Source organism: Elephas maximus, chromosome 4 (genome assembly GCF_024166365.1).
Source record: "Elephas maximus indicus isolate mEleMax1 chromosome 4, mEleMax1 primary haplotype, whole genome shotgun sequence".
Lineage (NCBI taxonomy): Eukaryota > Metazoa > Chordata > Mammalia > Proboscidea > Elephantidae > Elephas > Elephas maximus.
Genome location: NC_064822.1, coordinates 45,969,031 through 45,991,533, shown reverse-complemented (window position 1 = coordinate 45,991,533; position 22,503 = coordinate 45,969,031). Strand labels below are relative to the sequence as shown.

Sequence of the window (22,503 nt, the reverse complement as noted above, 5' to 3'; positions counted from 1 at the left end):
GAAATGACCCCAAGCTCAAAATTAAATAATACTCTAAACAGTCTAAATTTGAGACTAGATAACATTCATTCTGATAGACAAAAATTATACCAAATTTGTTGCTCTCTCTTGTTGAATTATCTCACCCTAAAATCATCACGATAGAAGCAACTGGCTTAAAAGAATGGTGGAATGGCCTTTTGAAGACTTAGTTACAACACTGGACACATGGGAATAACTTGTGGGGCTGAGGCTGTGTCTTCCAAGATAATGTATATGCTCTAAATCAGTGTCCAATCTATAGTGCTATTTTGCCTACAGACAGGTTCATGGGCCCAGGAATGAAGTGGTGGACATTGGAGTGGCACCAGTCGCTATTATTCTAGTAAACCACTAGCAACAATTTTGCTTCCTGTTCCTGTGATCATGGGCTCTGCTGGTCTAGAAGTCTTAATTCCAAAGGGAAGAATGCTTCCACCAGGACACACAACAATGATTCCATTGAACTAGAAGTTCAAACTTCCACCCAGACACTGGGCTTCTCATGCTTCTGAATCAATAGACAAAGAAGGGGGTTACTGTACTGGCTGAAGTGAATGGTACTCATTGCCGAGGGAAATTGGTAAGAAAGAGTATGTCTGGAATACAGGATATCTCTTAGTACTACCATGCCTTGTGATTAAAGTCAATAGAAAACTATAACAACCTAATTCAGGCTGGACTACTAATGGCCCAGACCCTTTGGGAATGATAATTTAGGTTACCTGATCAGGCTGAGAGCCAAGACCAGCTGAGGTACATGCCAAAGACAAAGGAATATGGAATGACAGTGAAAGAGGACAGTTATAAATACCAGCTATTACCACATGGCCAGTTGCTGAAATAAGGGCTATAATAGTTACGAGTATTTTTTCCTTATTTTGTTATGTCTGTACATATATTAACCAAGTATTTTGTCTTCCTCTCTCATTCCCTTATCATCTAACAAAAAATATATTAATAATACTTGACTTTATATCACAATATTTAAGTTATAGGATATCAAAGGAAAAGAACGAACATCACCTAAAGACTTTGCATCCTCTTGTGGGGGATTAGCATATTTTCAGTTGTAAGTAAGTTGTATCTTGTTAGGCAGAGGTATAACTCTGTTATTCTTTTTTTTTTTTTTTTGTAGTAAATACGTATGTAACAGATCATTCACCATACCAACCTTCTTTATGTGTACAATTCAGTGACATTATTTATGTTTATCTGTTATTGCCTCTATTTGGACATTAAGTATGGTTTAATAAGTTGTGTATGAGTGCCAAGTTGACAAGGGGTGGATTGCGATCGTCAGTTTTATATGTCAACTTGGCTAAGCTACAGTACCCACCTATTCAAATGAATTCAAATCTTGATGTTGCTCTGAAAATATTTTCTAGATGTGATTAAAGTCCATAATAGGTTGGCTTTAAGTAGAGGAGATTGTCCTAGGTAACCTGGGTAGGGCTTATTCAATAAATTAAAAGGCTTAAAAGCAGAGCTGAGTATAACCTGATGAAGAAATTCTGCTTGTGGATTGCAGCTTCAGCTCATGTCTAAGAGTTCCAACCTGTCCTTCCTGATGACCTGCCTTATGGATTTCAGACTTGCTTTGTCAGCTCCCACAAATACATAAGCCAATTCCTTGCAATAAATCTTTCAATATATCTCCTACTGGTTCTGTTTTCTGGCTGAACCCTGACTGATATACAGGTCAGCAAAATTGTGCCTTTATTCATAAACTGCCATAGCAATGATATACTCAGTGTTAGTCAATGTGTAGTACTAATGCCCTGACTGTTACACTTAGTTTTAAAATAATCATTAATTTCCTATTTTTTTTTTTTAGTTTCATTTATGCATGGGGTTATATTTATCACTGACACAGTTCCCAAGGAGTAAAACAATCTCTCATTTCTTTTCTAAGTCTTTTAATAAAATTATCTATGACATACTTTCAGAATTTCAAAATAATAAAATGATTCTTTTCCAATTATATAGCAACTACTATGTCAAAAGGTTAAAAAAAAAAAACTAAGTTAAATTACATCCTAAGTTTCACAAAACACGAACTCAAATGATCTACAAAAGCTTAAACCTTTAGCACCTGTATCAAAATTACAGTTTATACAAGACAGTCTGGACACTCAAAGTTTAAGTTAATAAAGACTTTGATAAAGAGTATTTATGAATTCTGTTTACATTTCATAATATTAAACTTTACTTACTTGACACCATATCTGTCTCTAAACATAATATGGTCCCTAAATGTGCGGTTGACATCAAGGTCAATTTGTCTGATATCAGGTGAACAACCTCGTGCTTTGTGTTTTAATCTCTGAAGAGGAAAAAGAGGAGAAGAAAGTACATTTTTCTAGAAATCAGTTATTGAATGTCTATTGACAAATAGTAAAATAAATCTTTTTTTTTTTAAGAAATCATTTCCATGGTCAAAAATCAAAATATATGAAAGTATACAAGGAAAGTTTCCCTCCCACCCATGCCCCCATCTATTTTGTTTCCATCTTCCTCCCTCCTCCGCCATGTCTTTTTCCCTCTCATCCTGTCAATACAGATTTTTTTTTAATACTGCAGTTTGTGTTACTAAGACTATATAAAAGCTCTGCGTGGCTGAGCCATGTAGTCTACTGTTTCTTCTTTCCAGTACAGTATTTTTGTTTTTCTTGGAGCTAATCATTATTACCTTGTTTCTTGACTTGCTTCGTTTCCTACCTTCTCGTCACTAATTCAATCCCAAACTCATTTTAAGTTGCAGAAACCACCTTTGGAGATGTTCAGATATAGTTAGTATTATACCAGTTTCATCTTCTTAAAGACGTCTTGTGCAGTGCTTTCTGACCTGCTCCCAGTGTGGGCTTATTGACGTCCGGGGCTGCTGCACAGCTGGTGTTTTAAAACCTCTCTTCACCATCTTCGAGGGCTTCCCTTTGCTTTTCTCTTGTGTTGAGTCCCGTTTCCTGGATCTTGTATCTTCTTTCTTGGTTTATTCCCTTGCTCTAGAGGAGCACATCCTCCAGTAGCTCCTGTGAAAGGGCGCATGGAAGATAAATTTTTGAAACTTTGAATGTCTGACAAATCTACTCTCATACTTAACTCTTCGGCTGTTTTAGAATTCTAAGTTGGAAAATATTTTTGCTCAAAAGGCACTGTTTCACTGTCTTCGAGTTTCCAGGATTGTCACTATAATTCTTGTTTCTTTATATGATATCTGCTTTTTTTTTCCCCCGACTAGGAGCCTGTAGGAGTTTCTTGTTTTCCATGTTCTGAAACTTCACATTTCTGTTCTTGATGAGATCTATTTTTATCCACAGTGCTGGGCACTTGATGGATCCCTTCTGTCTTAAAAACTCATACTACTCATTTCCTCTCAATGCTGAGACATTTTCTTCGATAATTCTTTTGTTGATTTCCTCATGCTCCTACCCCCATTTCCTCTTTCTGGAACTCTTTATTATTAAAATGTGGGGTCTCCTGGGTTGTCATCTAATTTTCTCATATTTTCTATCACTGTCTTTTTTTATCTACTTCCTGGGAAATTTCTTCAATTTTTATTTTCAAACCCTCTGTGATAAGTTTTTCATTTTATTACCATTTTGTATATTCATCAGTTCTTTGTTGTTCTTGAGTGTTTTTTTTTTTTTCACAGTATCCTATACTTGTTTTATGGATGCAATATCTATTCCTATCTCTCTGAAGATATTAATGATATTTTTTTTCTTCTTGCTCTATAGTCTACTTTTTACAAGTTGCCTTTTTTCCATTTATTTGTTTTACAGGTTTGTCTTTCATGTTAACTTCTTTTCTTAAATGAATAGTGACACTTCAGTGTCTGCTTATATGTAAAACTGGAACACTAAAAAGTAGATTGACAGCTCTGGGTGCAAGGGTGTGCCTTCCAAACTGCAGTCTTCATTGTGGAGTGATCTGCTGGGCAGTGTCACTGGGGTTCCCCTGATGTCACTATCTGTGGACTTCTTCTCTTATGTTGGTCAGATTCCTCAGAGAAGGCTCTTCCGATCTCCTGCCTAGAAGACAAGCACCTAGCTGCCAATGTTCCGGGAGCTGTATGGAGGAAACTACCGGAATGTTCAAAGTTCAGGATTTTCGAATCCTCTGCTTTCATTACAGCAGCCCCACCCTCCACAATGCCTTGTGTTCTTTCCCATCCAGGGGCCCTGTTTTATCTTCTCCAAATAATAAACCTTCGGTTTTGTGCCAGAGTAGGGGCTGCGATCTAGGGGCTCTAACTGCTTTTTACACAGGCTTTCAACCACTTCTCCCATTTTTAGCTTTACCTTCACTTCCTGGTGTTGGCAATTACCAAGTCTTCTGGGGATTTTGAGACATAAATCAGGTTGTTTCTCCAATTTCCCACTGCCAACCTACAATTTAGCTTTATCAGGTTTGCTAAGTTTACCAAATGTACATCTGCATTCTGGTTTCCAAAAACGGGCAGGTGTCATCTCTTCTCCCATTTGCTTACGCCTTGGGGGTCTGCCTTTTTAAAAGCCCTCTGCTGTCAATTTAATGGCATATCAGGGGGAAAAGGGGATAAATGAGTATGTTAATCTCCATATTTAACCAGAAGGGAGATTAAAATTTATATTAGTTTATACCTAACCATGTTTATGTATAATCAAGCATCTATATGTTATATTGACCCATTTACCATGTACTGGTAATATACATTTATACTAAAATCAGTCTCTAAGTACATATAAAAATATAAATCTTAACTCTTGACTTAAACTAAAAGTGGAAAGAAGGGTATCTGGGTATGCCTGGAATATTTGTGTATGTATGGTAAGTGTTTTGTGAGTATATATATTTTTATGTTTTGAGTAGGACCTGAGAGAAAGGCAGCTTCTATAGATTTTTAAAACATGAAGAATATTCAGAGTATATTTCAGAGTCCTAAAGACAGGGGAAGGTATTTAAAGTATTGTATAACAATCCTAAACTTAAAAAAAAAAACAAAAAACCTGTTGCTGTCCAGTCGGAATGACCCTAAAAGTATGACCCAGAGTTGAACTGCCCCATAGGGTTTCCAAGGCTGTAATCTTTACAGAAGTAGACTACCACATCATTCTCTAGTGGAGCTACTGGTGGATTTGAACCACTGACCTTTTGGTTAGCAGCCGAGCGTTTAACCACTGTGCCGCTATCAACAAAATATTATTGTATGTTATTTCTGATAAAAGTTGGTCCAGAAGATATTCCAAAAAAGTAGCTTTAAAAAAAAAAAAAACCTGTGTATGTTTGTTCTTTTAATATCTAAGGAAAAAAATAGGTAATGGGCAAGTAAAGAGGTTTCAATTACTGCTCTACAAACCTCCTGGTGAAAGACCAAATACAGGAACATAGGACAAACATGCTTGACAAGGCATGATTTTTTTTTTAAAAGCTTTAAAATAAAATTTAATTGGAAGCGAGAAAAACACCCAAACACATCTACGGTATAAGTACTCCAGAGGACAAAAAATTCTAACGTTAAAAAAAGCCTTATCACAGAAGAACAGCTTAGTTAAGCAGTTTTTAAAAAAAAAGCCAGAAATATTTATGACCTACAATATTTACAAGCGAATGCACAGAATACAGGAACTCGAACACATTTATCTTAATGAAAAGAGGTAAACTGATTCTACTGTTATCCCTGACATTGGGTAGGCTGAGATTCATGAAGGTCACAATGACATTAAAAATAAACATCTTATTTAAAAAAGAAAACTAATGAACCCATAAACCTGAGGGCAGAAATACAGTGAAAAGCATGTAGATGAAAATGGGAAATGAAAATTTGCAGTTATCACTGGATTTTGCCTCCAACATTACTGAACCAAGCTAAGGCTATAAAAAGGCTATAGACGACATTATTAACCACTATTGACTGAGCCCCTACCATTTGTAACATACATCATGAGACACAAAAGAGACAAATACAAATGAGATACAATGAAAAACAAAACAACATAGAAGGGAGTAAGTAAGAGCACTGGTTCAGGAGCCAGGTCAGCCTGGATTTTAAATCCTGTCTTCCAGTTTCTAACCTCAGGATAGTAACGCAACCCTCCCTAAGCTCAGTTTCCCCAACTGCAAAATGAAAATTATAATGGTAATAATTTTAAAAACCTGTCTCTTGACATTGTCACGAGAATAAAATGACTTAACTCCCATAGAGCATTTAGAATAACACCCACACATAAAAGTACTCAAATAATGTTAGCTTTCCTCAAGGTAAAGTAGGTATTGTATTTTAAAAATACAGTAATGCGAAGCTTCAAAGTAAAAACTAAACATTTTCTCTCCCCCTCCTCCTCTTCCTCCCTTTCAGAAATGAAGCCCACCTCAGACGCCTCCTATTCCATGAAGTCTTCCTGAATCATACAGATCAATAGTGATTTATTTTTTCCCTCTTTTGTATTCTGCCAACTCCTTTATTTATTATTTTTAGACTACCCATCACGTGCTACTAGTATAAAATATTTTTATGCAATCATGTCACCCCCAACAGAGAAGAAAAGTTTGACATTGTTCCTGTTCATTCATCTTTGTATGCTCTTCAGCACTTAGCAGGGGACTTCATTGCAAGAAAGGAACAAACAGGTGATCAGGAAAACTCGAAGACTCACTATATAACAGAATCCACCCTCAGATTTGTAAAATTTTCACAGACTCAAGAAGGTAATTTTGTTCTTACTGAAGGCTTAATTTCTGGAGGATGTGTAGAGAACATATATATCACTTTTGGAGAAACTGAGTAAGAAAGAATGGTCTGGAAAGGAGGAGTTGGTTTAAAAATAATGCTGGAGGAAACTCAAATAGTAAAAATAAGGTTTATGTCAGTATTGAGAACTATAAGCATAAAACTATTGGCGGGCAAGTAATTTCTTTTGTTGTTGAACTACTGTTTTTTTTTTACTAAATCTCTCATATTAACTAGGCTTTAGAAATTTTATTCTATATATAAAAAGCCTAAAATATAACTGAAAACTGTAAGTCAACTATTAGCATACTAAATAAAAGTAATTTTTCTCCTTTAATTAATTAAAAAAAAGTTTACTGAGCACCTACCATATTTCAGGCACACTATATATTTTTTTATATATTAGGTGCTGGGGTTATATTTTATATATATTGTCTCAGGCACACTTCTTTTCCAGTAGTGGCTCTCTAAAACTATGAGCCTAAAAACAAATATCTAATCAACTGTCTAAAATAATTTGAAATGCTAAAATACTCAAACATAAACTCATAGTCTGTGCAGTGTCCAAACAGCTAATATTTTAAAAACTCTAGTCACATAAAATTAGTAACTTTAAACTTTAAATTAACCAGTATTTATTTATTATCTTTCACCTTGATGAAACTTTATCTGAATATATATAAACCCCAAACCCACTGCCTCTTAGTCCATTTGGACCCTTGGCGACCGCGTAGGGTTTCCAAGGCTGTAAATCTCTACAGAAGCAGACTGCTGCATCTTTCTCCTGCAGAGCCACTGGTGGTTTTGAACCACCAACCTTTCAATTAGCAGCCTTACCCATTGAACCACGAGGTCTCCTTGAATATGTATAAAGAAATAGAAAATAAAAATATCAAAAGAGCATTCTAAAGTTCTTTTTATAATTGGCTTTGTGCTTAAGCTATCAATTATTTTTCTTTTTTTCCAATTATTCTACTTTAATTCATTCTATTTATATATATTTTCTAAGGAACATATTTTGAAATTTATGGTCTAAGATTCTTTTATCATCTTTTTAAAACTTTCTTATCCCTTTCAAAATTTAATGTAAAATGTAGGCTTACAAAGATATAGCTGAGGTGACAAGGAGGTAAATTCAATGTACTGGCTAATTTAAGGAAAGCATTTCTGATCACCCAGTCAAAAGCTGAATTCTGGGCTAATATAAAACCCAGAGATATACTAATAATCTTGGGGGAAAATTCTTTTTTCAAATGTGAAGAAAACAGTTAATCATATAGAGGCAGCTGCTGGATAAATGGAATTTTTCTGTTATTTGCCTCATAAACTCTAAAATTGACACTCTAAGTCTATTCATTAATACTACGTTGGAGAGGAGTGGCTACAATCAGGTATTACTCAGTTTTCCTTAAAAACATGCCCCAACATTGATTGATCATTTTAAGTGACTTGTATTTGAAAAGCACTTGACAGTTATTAAACAGAAAATAACATCCTCACTCAAGAATTTGTCTGAAAAATAGGAAGAAGACTGTAATAAAAAAAACAAAAAAAAGAAATGTATACTAGACCTATAAAACTCAATGTAGTCTAATTTTAATACAATCCAAATGACGCTATGAATATCTTATATCACACCCTGAAAGCTAAAAGATATGGATCTTACTTTTTAATCTCAAAATAACAAGTTAGGTTTAGATACTCACACTGTAAAGGTCTCTTGTTTCTTCTTTCATTTTAGGGATCTCAAGAAGTAAAGCCCAGACTTCACCTCTCAGCTGGAGTGGAATTCCTTTGTAAATTCTCCTGTGAAACTATTTAAAAGAATAATAAATACAATGTTATAAACTGACAAAAGCGTAGATGATTAGTTTCTTAACTCAGACTAATCAATGTGTTAATCTTTCATTTTCAAAGTGCTAATGATAACTAATTGATATATTTTAACATGGCACATTTGGATCATGTCCTCTCCCCTTTTCAGATCAAAATGAGGAGACATACACACTGAAAGGATAGGATAAACAAGTAAGAAAACGCTAAATAAGCCTAGTTTTTTCATACTGTTAAGAAGGTATTCCTTAAACGGCAGGAAAGCATAGTCTACGCTCTTTTTCAATACAGGCACTCCCCAGGTTGTGAATACCTGATTTACACATTCCCTGTAATACAACTAACTTGTTACATACTTTCTTCCTTTTTCCCTATACACCTAAAAGATATTCCACATAGCAAAAATGCCACCCTTGCGGAGCGTACACAGTGCTGCGCAGCTCCCGATCTCTTTCCCACCACCTTCTTTCTGGGGCTCTCTGCGAATATATCAAGCTCCTTCCTTTTATTTCATAATCTTCAGTCTTTCCTCCTTCTCTTTTGGATTCTAAAAAAAAACCTGTTTTTTTTTTTTTTGATTCTACAATTTATAAAATAAGTATAATGACCACCACATGTGTAGCATCCATTTTTTGCCCAACTGGACTTACTAAAATAATGGGGCAAAGAACAGGATGATATTAAGAAAACCCAAGAGCAGAAAGCATTAAAAATAATGATAAAATAACTGTGGCTAAAACTTAAAATATAAAAAGAATGTATTGGGAATCCAAGCTGTAAAAGTTAATGAAATAAAATATGTATGCAAAGAGAAATTATGAGACCCTAAAATAATTTTAAATTATGCTTATTGGTATTTAAATACAAGTGCTGGTACACGAGAGACAACTTATTATGGTTAAGTATCTTTCCTCATAAATTTTTGACTATCTTAGATATTTTGGAAAGTTTGCAAAAACAAAGTAGGAATTACATCAAAGCAGAACAGTTAAAATAAAATTCACTTATTCTCCAGGACAGTAGTCCAGTTTACATTTGTAGAGAATCTTTCATTTTACTAAGTAGTATCTCATATTTTCTTCAACAACTCTATGATGTAGGCAAAGCAGGTGTTATTCCATTTTATAAGGAAAGAACCAAGGTATAGAAAAGTAGTTTGCCTTGACCAAAGAGCCCTATCTTCTCAATCCTAATTCAAGTTTCTTTCTGCCCAACCACAATACCTCCCAGAGATTACGATTTTATTAAAGTAGAATTTATCAGTAGAAGGTGATTGCTGGTCATTGCCAATTTATAATGAACATCATTCATTCATTCAAAAAAGAAAAACTTTGTAATGAATGCCTGCTAGGCCAACACTTACTAAGTATTATGGCTACAGACATGAAAACAGTTCTTGTGGAGCATATGGTGTAGTGGGGAAGATAAATATGTAAGCAGGTAATTATAACAAACAGATAATTCTGTAAAATAAAATAAGGGCACATACACTAATTGTTATCAGAGCAGAGAATTACACCATGGTGAAAGAAGGCGTGCTGGAGATAGGCTCCCCAGAGCTTGAGCAGGGTGGTAAAAGAAGAATGGTAGGCACCATTTACCATCCAGATCTGCAGAAGGCAACATCAGGAGGTAGTTAGTCCTAACATAAAAGGACACGTAAGATTCTAAGGAGGAACCAGAAAAAGTTTTGGGGTAAAGGTGTTTGTTAGGAGTGAGGGCAGTGAGTCAGGTATTAGACTAGCTGCTGTTGTGGTTGTGGTCACTTTTTATTGGTCCAACACAGTCGCTCTCATCCTGACATTATCTTAAAGCGAAAAAAAAAAAAAAAAAAGCCAAAACCAGTTGCTAACAAGTCAATTCTGACTCATGGTGACCTCACATGTGTCAGAATAGACCTGTGCTCCATAGAGTTTTCCACTGCTATGATCTTTTGGGGAGCCCTGGTGGCACAGTGGTTAAAGTGCTCTGCTGCTAACCGAAAGATGGGTGGTTCGAACCTACCAGCTGATCCATGGAAAAAAGATGTAGCAGTCTACTTCCATAAAGATTTATAGCCTTGAAAACCTATGGGGCAGTTCTACTCTTCCTGTACGGTCACTGTAAGTCGGAATTGACTCAAGAGCAATGGGTTTAGTTTTTTTGGTTTGTGATCTTTTGGAAGTAGATTGCCACGCCTTTCTTCTGGAATGCCTCTGGGCAGATACAAACTGTCAGGCTTTCAGGTCGTAGCCAGGCACTTAACTGTATGCCCCACCCAGGGACTCAGACTATTTTAAAGATGCTATGTTAGAAGGGAAGAGCTAATTCAGCATGAGAGAGTTAGGCAAGGTTTCCTTCGGAGGAAATAACAATAAACTCAATACTGAAAGATATGAAGGAATTTGCCAGGAAAGGAAATGAGGCTGGGGGTAGGGGTGAGTATAATGATTAATTAAATAGCTAAAATAATGTTAACAATGGTTACATTAACATTTTCTGATTGTGTATCATGAGCCCACATTAGGTATATGCTATGTGAAACACATGCTCTATGTTTCCATTTACTTCTTGTAACATCCTTAAAGAGGAAGGTACTTTTATTATCATTCTCATTTTACAGATGAGAAAATTAAGATGTAGAAAGGTTAAGTAACTAGCTCAGAGTCATACAACTAAAAAACTGTGGTAAAAGGATTCAAATTCAGTCAGTTGTCTGACTTCAAAACCTATAGTCTATTTCAGAAATCAACTTCATGGCACTTAACAGCAACGGTCTGGACATAGGATCTCTTGCTTGCCACTAACAAGCCGCGTGGCCTTGGGAAATTTATTTATAAACAATATGCCTTTCTTTTCCCATCAGTAACATAAGATACTGGCTAATATGATCTCAATGGTCCATTTAATGATTTGATTTGATTAAAAAAAAAATGCGTATCTGCAGTAGGTACTCTACTGAGGCATAGCTTAGACTAGCTAAATCATAATGGTCTCCACTTAAACAGAGAAAACTTCATTTAATAGGATATATTAAAAAAAATACGACTGTACTTAGTCACACAGTCACTGTGTGAACAAGCAGACAACACAAACCACTTTAATGGAAATTTTTCTCATTAAAGCTTGTATTCTAAAAATTCAAATCTTCTCTATCAGAGTTACATATTTATTTCAAGATATTTCTAGAAGTTTCTCTGTATTACTACTATTAAGTAAGGAATCTGTGGAGAGAAAACACACCTCCCCTTTAGAAGAAAAGAAAAATACACGCTACTCTTTTACTTCAATGCAATTTAAAACTAGGTATGAATTGAAAGCAATAATTCTTTTAGAAAGTGCATTCTGTTTCACACCAAATTGGGCCATATGTATCATCAGATGATTCTGGCATTATAGTTGTGGGATAGTGCTTTAAAATTACACATCAAAGAAATAGTTCTGTTAAAATCTCTCTTAATGGGAACTGCATTAGCCAGCGTTGCTGTCAGCATAATAGCCTAGTAGAATTGCTCATTTTTACAGAGGCTTATATACTTTCATAGATATATGTATACTAGAGAAGAACATAAAGCCGTAATTCTACAAATATTTTATTAGCTGAACATGAGATTAAAGTGTGATAGGTGCAAGGCATCAAAATTTATCCTGTAATTACCACTTGAGCAATCTTTCCACAAAAATATAAGGTAAAGTAGTTGTCAACTTTAAGCCAATCTGAGAGCATAATATTAAACAAGAGCACAGGTGTTGTAACTAGTATTCTACTTTGAACTGTTCCTCTTAAAAACGTCTTGAGTTTTAAACCTAAGGTTAAAATAGATAGCCAATAAAATTAAAATACAAAAACAAAATTAACTCACTCCTGATGAAAAGAGCTTGACAGACTTTAAACTAAGGATATTTAGGATGCTCAAAAAGATAAATGACATTAGGCCTGTGAGATACCCCATGACAAAAAGATTTTGATGAGTCAGTTTAATGTAATTTAAGGACCCTCTTAAAAATTCACAGCAAACATTATAATACTGAAGACTCTGAGGAGTCCTATAGTAAAGAAACCTGGCTTTTTAGCTATGATTTTCCCAAGTTTATTTAACCACAGAACCCTTTTCTCATGTAATAATAAATAACACTTACTGATTGCTTGCTACGTGTCATGTACTATTCTGTGTGCTTTATCTAAATTAAACAATCCTGTGAGGTAGGTACCATTATTATCCCCATTTTACAGATAGAAATCTAAGGCAGAAAAAAGTTAAATACCTTCCCTAACGTCACACAACTAGTAAGTGGCAGAGCTTGGGTTCGAACCCAGGAAAGTCTTGCGCCAATATCTATCTCTTAACCATTAGGCTACACTGCTTCAATGTAGTATCTATTAAAATGCAAGAAATTGTGTTCCCTGGAGTTCTTGTTGGCAAATGCTGACATATAATAATTTATATCTATATAAAAAGGAAAAAGACTGCATAGAAGGAAGGCATGTGGAAACAGACAAAAATGTTAAGAGTTAACTCAGTCCTGTTTGCTGGTAGGGCTATGAAAGATTTCTTTGTTTCCTTTAAAATTCTTATATTGCACAACCTTCCTTCAAAAAAGAATAGCAACAGTTAACATCTACTGAATGCTTACTATATGCAAGGTACAATGCTAAGTGCTTTATATGCGTTAAATCATTAAGTCTTTATCCCTTTGAAATGGATACCACTATCTCCATTTTACACATGAGGAAATTGAGGCTTAGATGTCAGTGGATGGTTCACAAAGCATGGTCCATGAGGTCAAAACTATTTTCATAATGACACTAAAATATTACTTGTCTCTTTCACTGTTGCCTTTTACACTGCTGGTAGCAAAGCAATGGTGGAAAAACTATGGGCACTTTAGCACAAATCACCGCAGCAGTAGTACTATACCAGCACTCATTGGATTCTTCACTCACAGTTAAAAAAAATTTTTTTTTAAAGACCAGTTTCACTTAAGAATGAACTTAATGAAGCAGTCAATATTATTAATTTATTAAGTCTCAACCCTTGGATACAAGCCTTATTAATAGTCTGAGTGATAAAATGGGAAGAACAGAGTACTTCTGCTGTATCCCAAGGTACGGATGGCTGCCTTGAGGAAAAGCACTTAGGAAATGGTTTGAGTCATGATCTGAACCAACAGCATTTTTTTCATGAAACACCATTCTTTCTTGAAACAGTGACTGACTAACCAACTACGGTTATTCAGATTTGGGTATCTGGTAGGCATTTTCTCAAAAATAAATGAGAAGTGAGTCTGTTATTTGAAGGAAAATGACTGACAGTATCTGTTGCCACCGCTGACATTTGACCTTTCAAGCCAAAATTAGAACTTTCTAAAACTTTTATCTTCATAAACTTGACAGCTTCCTAATATTTAAAGACTTTCCTGGTAAGATTGGTGGTGATATTAATGTGTGTGTGTATATATTTTAAACTGGTTTAAAACTTAGCACAAACTCAATGCAGGGTAAAAAGATTTCAGGTGAGGCTTGCTAGAAGCTTTTGGCAAAGGAGATTGCACATGGTCAGGGAAAGCTCTCAGAGGCCAGTCCTTTCTCTCTTCCTGAGCAGTGTGACATGTTCACATGGAGCCTGAAACTGATGCAACCATTCTGACCCCAGAGGGAAGCCAACCTCAAGATAAAGAAGACACTGCAGAACACAGAGTAGAGAAATGGAAGAAGCTAAGCCGTAGACAAGGTAACTGAGCAGTTGAACTAAATCACTCCTGAAGTTCATGCTACCTCTGGACCATGCAATATATCCTCTAATTGTTGAAACCAATTTGAAACAAGTTTTCTGTTACTTACAACATAAACGCTCCTAATTTGAAGTGTTCTGCTAAATTAAAATATATATATATATATGCACACACACATAAATATATGAATGTAACACTTTTATCATAAAAGAAATGGTTAGTGAGAAAAACTACATTAAATTTATATAGATTCACATGGAAATAGCATTATTTTAAATTACCTTTTCAGTGTTCTTGTACTTTTCCCATCCTTTTAGCATTTTCAGCCATTTAGTAGTTCTTTCAATTTCCAGAGCCTTTTGCTAAAATAAAATTGAAATTCATTGTTATGTCTGTTTGAGGTTTATTTATTTATAAACTACCTCTATTTTCAAAGAAAATGCCGCTAAAAAAAAAAAAAAGGGAGGGACTATTAAAACAGCGATACTATATTGGACAACAAATATCCTATTTTTTTTTAGTTGGATAATATTACAGTTGTATCAATAGCAATACCATAGTTAAAATTAAGATTCATAGGAAATGCTCCATTTTCCTCCAAACAACAGGGAAAAGGATTGCTTAAAATTTCCAATGCTTTAAAACTGAAAAGCTTGTGTGTTCTACAAATTTAAAGTAAATCTTAAAATATCACTCATGAAGCAAAAAACAAACTTTCAAAATTCAGTTCTCTCCTTTCACATTTTACTGAGTTCTATCATATTAATGTTTTCAGTGAGAATTGGTTTTTTCAGAGGAGAACTGGATATTCATTCTGTATTTCCTCATTTATTTATTTGGTGAGTAACATGTAACAAACACGATGCTAAAGAAAAAATGTATAAAAATGAGTAATAGTTGCTGCCCTCAAGAAGCGCATAGTCTGCTAAGGCAACTGACATGGAAATATACCGCAATGTGGCTGATGCCATGACACAGACAGAAAGGTTAACAGCAAGGTCATGAAGGAACGAACAGTGAAATCCACTCAAGGATGACAGAGAAGATGATCCCTAAATGAAGAACTGAAAAGACTGTTAGAATTTTTATCAAGTGTGATGGGGGTAAAGATATTCCATAAAAATACACATATTTTCTTTTAGATAGTTCATGACCGAAGGGGGCTGATAGTAGTTCCAATGGCAAAAAAGAAAAAAAGGAAGCGTAAGACGATGAGCCTTAAGAAGTAGGCAGGGGTGGTCTTGCATGTCATACTAAATTGGGATTTGATGCAAGCCTCATCTAGTAATCATTGGGAATGGTACAGAAAATGCTTTTTTCTCACTCTTTGGTTTCCAGAAGGAGAGAGATTTTCTTCTAAGCACTCAGGCCTGCTGTCCAGTCCAATACTCATTCCTAAGGTGGTAGAGTGACTTACTTAAAAAGAACTGGGCATGTACAGTTCTCTCTCCCTTTTAGTTGGGAGCCCAACTACCCTCAGAGGGCACATTTGTACTCCATTCCTCCAGGCAGAAAAAAAATACCCTGTTCAGCAAAGAAGTCTATGGTGACTTCTTCGCCCGTGATCAGGTGAGTAAGTCTACTTTCAGGGTTTGGTATTAAGAACCCATTGCTGCTGCACACCTAGCCTACATTCTCCCACAGCCACTCTAAACCCCATGAAGGCCAGGAACATTTGCTAGTTCCCACTGCCTAGAACAGTGCCTGGCACAGAGTAGGCACCTAATTAATTATTTCATTTTTAAGAAAACAAAACCCAACATAATTCTTTTCTATGAGTGAGCTGAGATTCTACTATTTTGTTCCTTCTCCTCAAGCCACAGATTTTCTTTTCTGAAGCCTCTTAAGTGTAATAAGAACAAACAGCTACGGAAAAAGAAGTATACTAGGAAAGAAAATGGTTCTGAGGATACATTTTCTGTTCAAAAAATAAATGCTGTAAAGATCGTTTCTGTCAGCTGCTGAGTTGGTCCCGACTCATTGGGACCCCACAAAAGCAGGATGGGGTATTGTGAGCCACAGGGTTTTCAACGGTTGACTGTTGGAAGTAGTTCACCAGGTCTTTCTTCCTAGTCCATTTTAGTCTGGACGTTCTGCTGAAACCTGTACAGCATCATAGCAACATGTAAGGCTCTGCTGAAAGAGGGATGGTGGCTGTGCATCAGGTAGGTACATTGGCTGGGAACTGAATCCAGGTCTCCTGCACGGAAGGTGAGAACTCTACCACTGACTCACTACTGCGTCCATAAGGTAAAGATAGAAGAAGCTTTATCATACAATGAATGAGGGAAATAGTTAAAATGTTTATAAACATAGTATAATTGTATCATATATACCAACTTACAGATTTACAAAACTTATCTTTTCATAACTACGTAAGTGTATGAAACCCGTAAGGTTCTCCTTCCTCAACTAGTAGAAAACTGTCAAGACCAGTAATAAATAATCTTAACATTAAATAATGAAGCTTTTGGTAGAAAAGACCACCAAACAGAGCAACTTCAATTTTAATGAGAAGAAGTACCAAAATAAAACAAAAACACCAATAAGTAGTAGAGAGTCTTTGTTCCCAATTTATATTTTCACTCTCTGAATCTTAGTTAAATGGAGAGCTATAAACAGACTTTAGCAAATGATCTTGTATTAATAAATCTAAAAAAGTCTGTGAACTATTTAAAGATATACTATCTACAATTTCCTTCTCTTTTCCCTGTCTTCAAACTGCATAGTACCTATCCAATGCTGGATAGAAAGCATGTGGAGATGAAGCCAGATGTCCCCTTCAAAGCTGGTGCTGTATAAGGACAATTACTCAAACTGCCACAAAGAGAACTAATAGTAACAACAACTTCATAATGCTTACCAAGGGCCAAGCATAGGTCAAAATGTTTCACATGTATTAACTCACTAATCCTCACTAAAAACCTATGAGGTTAGTTATAACCCATCCCTATTTTTAAAGAAGGAAACAGAGGCACAAAGGGGTTAAATGACTTGCCTAAATTCACATACCTAGTCAGTGACAGAAGAGGAATTCAAAGCCAGGCAGCCTGGCTCCAGGGCCTACACTGTTAGCCACCACACTGTACAGATTCAAGAAGGTATTATGTTGGCAGGGGGCACATGCCCATCATCAATATTTTTAGGTCTAAAAGAAGCATAAAATCCTAAAGAAATCCTGAATTTAGAAAAAGTTTCTTATCAATGAAAATATTTTCATATAATTTTATTTCTAGGTATATTCTTAAATGGAAACCCTGGTGGTGCAGTGGTTAAGTGCTATGGCTGCTAAACACGAGGTCGGCAATTCGGATCTGCCAGGTGCTCCTTGGAAACTCTTAGGGGCAGTTCTACTCTTGTCCTACAGGGTTGCTATTCAGAATCGACTCGACAGCAGTGGTGGGTTTTTATATTCTTAAAACTCTCAAATTAATTCTTAACTCTTAAAAAGTTTGATGGGTCTTTCATAATAAAAGGTGATTGCTCGCGAGAAAAGACATTCTGTTATAATTCCCATTTTTCAAAAGACTAAGCACACTCTTCATTATACTATCAGTGATAAAATGTTACAGATGGTTCCAGAAATATGTTTAATTTTAAAACTCAGTGGGGCACTGAAATCTAATTAATGTTTCTGTTAAATGTGACTTTAGAGAAGGCCAAGCTGTGAAAAATTAAGATTGATCTAAGTTGCCATTTGGTATTTTTTTGTTCTTCTGCACTTCCTCCTTGACTTCTTCAAAGCAAAATCCCTTTCTCTACCAAGAGGAAAACACCAAACAATTCAAGCCAACCCTAGAGAATAATAAAATACACTTTGCCAGGAATAACCCTGCTGAGATCCGGCAGGTCTCTTGCTATCTTTCATATTTATGACTATGAATTACACACAATTCACTTTAGGAAGTAGTTATTCTTTTTTTTTTTTTTAAGGCACACTTTTGTATTTTAATGTTTATCATATACACAGATTATTTTAAATGCTACACATTCTCACACTGCAATCAATGGCAAAACACACACTCACACCAGCACACAAGTATGCTTTTCTTTCCTCTACAGTAGGAAGAAGGAAAAATGATACACCTTGGAAAAAGCTCCCAGGTTGTAGGTTTTTAAAATCATATATCAGTAATTCAAGCTAGTTTACATTTTAACTCCATAATGCCGTCAGTTCAACTACAGTAGACTTGAATGCATGTGAAAGTCTTTTTTCCCTCACTCATAAATCTATACATACTTACGTATGCTTGAACAAGGTTCACCAATTATTAATATTTTGCCAAATTTCATCTGTTTATATCATATCCTCTCCCTCTTTCTTTTGCAGATCTGTTAGAAAGTCAGAGACATCTTGAACACTTTATCCCTAAATGTTTTAAGTATGTATCACCGACAAACAAATACACATTCTCCTACATAACCACGGTACCACTATTACATCCAAGAAATTTATAATTGCTGCATTATCACCTAATAAACAATCCAATACCAAATCCCTGACCTGTCCCAAAAATGTTCTTTATAGTTGTTTTCCTTTGGGTAAAGGGGAGAAATTGAGGACCCAATCAAGGACCATGCATTGTATTTATCGGCATGTCTCTTCAGTTTCCTTCAATCTAGAACAGCCTGCTTGCCTTCTCTGCCTTTCAAGACATTGACATTTTTGAAGCTACACTATCTGTTTTTTTCTGATTTGTTTCCTCAAGATAAGACTCAGGTTAGATTTTGGCTGGAAGGTCACACAGGTGATGTTGTGCCTTTCCCACTGCATCACATAATTTTAATTTATACTATTATCAATGATGCTAAAGTTTGACCAATTGGTTGTGGTGGTTTTTGTCCCATTTCTCCAACACTAACAGAGAAATTCTTTCTTGTAACTAGTAAGTAATCTGTGTAGTATATTCTTCGAGACTGTGTGGACATTCTGTTCCTTAACAGCTCTACCCAAAGGTATTACTATCCAGTGATAATCCTTGCCTAAATCACTTATAACTTTGATGATACTAAAATGGTGATTTTTTTTCTTATCATTCCTTCTATATTATTAACTGGTATTTATCTATTAAAAGCTCTTCCTTTTACCCCTCCCCATTTTTTAATATCACTCTGGTCTGGTGGTACAATGGTTAAGAACTCGGCTGCTGACCAAAAAGGCTGGCAGTTCGAATCCACCAGCCACTCCTTGGAAACCCTATGGGGCAGTTCTACTCTGTCCTATAGGGTCTCGATGAATCAGAATTGACTCAATGGCACCAGGTTTTGGCTTTTGGTATGGTCTAAAGGATTATTCATCTAATATGTTATAATTCATTACCATCGTTATTCTTTTTGAAGTTCAAATTGTTCCAAACTTGGCCAGACTGCCTCCTATCTAATTGAAAATTTCTCCCTGTCAAGTAGGTTCTTTTGACATGCCCTATTAGTCTTTGACCACTTCCTTGCTTTCTCTAGGCTCACCGTATACTTATCCTACCTCAGACCTGGAATCAGTTATTTCTTGAAGAAATGGTGGTTCTTTTTAATAGGGAATGGTAATCAAAAACTAGGATCTGGGTACTGGATATGTTCATCAATGCAATTTTTTAAACAGCATAAGAAAATTCAACTCCTCTGAGAATGTCAGAATAACATATATCAAAAGGAAAATTATGCAGAGGTCTTAACTGCCATTTTATATTCCCTTTGTTATGTCCCCATTTCCTCTTCTATGAAAATGATACATTGCTGTGTACTTTTCTTCCCATGAGCTGTTTTCAGGGAAGAACTAAACTTCTCTTTAAAGTTTGCAATATGGTAGGTACCCTACTATGTTAAGTTTATATTGCCTGTGAGTCAGGAATGACCTTTCCTTCTGGGGCAAGGAGGGTGTAAGGATTAAAGCTGGGGTCAATATCTTCTTTTTACTTCTCAACACAGTCCAGTGATCTGAGATAATGGTTTTTAATCCTGTGCAGGATCAGCTGAAGAGTAAGTACTCAGCAGCTGTTTGCTGAATCATCCACATAATATTAGCTTGTGTTTAATCTGGTCCAAGGCTCCTCCCATTATAACACAGTTAATAATTCAGATAGTAAAGGCTAAACACGGTGCATGGATGGATATTAAACAGCCTTCTCTTCTAGAATTAGAAATCTTAGAACTTTGGTCAAATTCAAGTCTGCAGATTTTTTTGTCTCTCCTGTTTGAATATTAAGATACATGACTGAGGATGAAGCTGAACAGTCCTGCATGCCTAAGCCTTACCAGCTTAGAACTTTGGTCAAATTCAAGTCTGCAGATTTTTTTGTCTCTCCTGTTTGAATATTAAGATACATGACTGAGGATGAAGCTGAACAGTCCTGCATGCCTAAGCCTTACCAGCAGAGGTCAGGAGAGGACAAAAAGTACAAGGAGGAAAGAGTTGTTTTAAGAATGACGTAGGGGTTTTTTTTTTTTTTTTGTTACCTTGACATTGAAAATTGTCATATACTTTGAGTAAGGTATCAAACCACATGAAATTAAGATATAGTTTTTAAAGGTACAAATAGGCCCCAACATTCCATACCCCCATGCAAAATATTGCACTACATAAAATAGCTGCAGCTATGAAAATTCAGTTTTATATATCCTTTCCTCCTTATTAAAAACATCAATAAGCCTGAAGAAACAATATAATCCATTAATATTGTTCTCTGCAGAGTAAATAAAATAAGTATATTTGCTTATTTGTGTAAGTACCTGTTTGAGGGAATCCAAAGCACTTTGCAAACACTGACATTAATCCTCTTATGAGCGACAACGTACTGCTATCCTTATTTTAAATTGAATCCTGTTACAGAAATTTCTTTAGGTGAAATAGTACAGTGGCAAAGCTGAAACGAAAGCCATGATTTCTTGACTATATATTAGCGTATGAGTCTTCCCATGGTGGGAGTAAGTGGATGCTTCAAGTGTGTGCTCTGTAAAGATTAATAAATACTTGAAAACTTCAACATGGCTATCATTTCCATTGATTTTATTCAATTAAGAAATATATGTAGAATTTTTCCCTAGAAGTGGCAGAGCTTGGCCACTAGGACTAGGCAGTTGCTGTAGAAAACATGAACTTCACTCAAACGAGAAGAATTAGGGGAAATCCTAATAAGCTAAAAAGTGTCTAGGCTCAGACGGCTTTGCATGTGTCTAAGTTTTCACTCTACTTTAAAGAGGCCAACATTATAAAAGGCAGGTCATGCAGTATAAGTGCAGTTTATATATGTATAAAAGGCATTCTGGAACCCAAACAGCAGCCTCAGAACCCTGTCCCTCCTCCAAAAAAGACTGACAAATAAATGTACAATTACATTTTATGTTAAAATAAAACTTCACAGTATGTACAGATCTCTTTTTTAAGTGATTACCCATTATACTCAACATTAGTGTAGACAACCATAATTCGACTTATTTATAAGTCAAATTCCATTGGGTAAAACGTCTTTTAGTATATAGGCAAATCTCTTAAAAAAATAAAATTTAAAAACACAAAAAACCTCCCTCAAGCATGCATCCTCTACTAGATTTTCTTGTATTTCTTCTTTTCTTCACTCTCTCATTTCTTGAATCATCTACATCACTGGTTCACAAACTTTTGGACTTTCTGGCCCAGGAAATCACAAAAGGGAGGGGGGCATTGGAGAAAGAAATCAATACTGAGTTGCTAGATTTTTATTTTGCCAAATATGGGTATCTTTTGCTAAAAGATACTTTCCAACTCTTTTCTTCTTAATTTCTCATATAAAGGAGATGTTATAACATTTGGATAATCTGTGCCAGTTCTTTAAATTCAATATACTTAATGCTATAAATATACTGTTATTACATGTAGTCACTCACTCAGCCAACAATTACAGAGCATATACTATGTGCTAAGCACTGGCCTAGGCGGTAGGGAAACAGCAGTGAACCAAACCAAACCAAACCCACTGCCATCGAGTCGATTTCGACTCATAGCAACCCTATACGACAGAGTAGAACTGCCCCATAGAGTTTCCAAGGAGCGCCTGGTGTATTTGAACTGCCGACCTTTTGGTTAGCAGCCGTAGCACTTAACCACTACGCCACCAGGGTTTCCGCGGTGAACAAAGCAGAGGAAAACCCCACTGTCACAGAGATTACATTCTCGTGGGAGAAAGAGACAAAATAAATAAGTAAAATATACAGCATGTAAAAGAGTGTTAAGTATTGAAGAGAAATTAAAGGAGGAT

General features: G+C 35.6%; 1 protein-coding gene across 7 annotated transcripts in view; it reads right to left on the bottom strand.

Annotated features, from left to right (window-relative positions):
• USP6NL (USP6 N-terminal like) overlaps window positions 1-22,503 on the bottom strand; it is a 183,693-nt gene that overhangs the window by 39,175 nt on the left and 122,015 nt on the right. For all 7 annotated transcript variants that reach the window (XM_049885066.1, XM_049885065.1, XM_049885064.1 and 4 more), the window contains 3 exons: window positions 14,557-14,637; window positions 8,437-8,544; window positions 2,235-2,344 (listed from right to left, as the gene is read on the bottom strand). In XM_049885066.1, coding sequence (XP_049741023.1) covers window positions 2,235-2,344; window positions 8,437-8,544; window positions 14,557-14,637 — 299 coding nt within the window. The remainder of the gene's footprint in view (window positions 1-2,234; window positions 2,345-8,436; window positions 8,545-14,556; window positions 14,638-22,503) is intronic.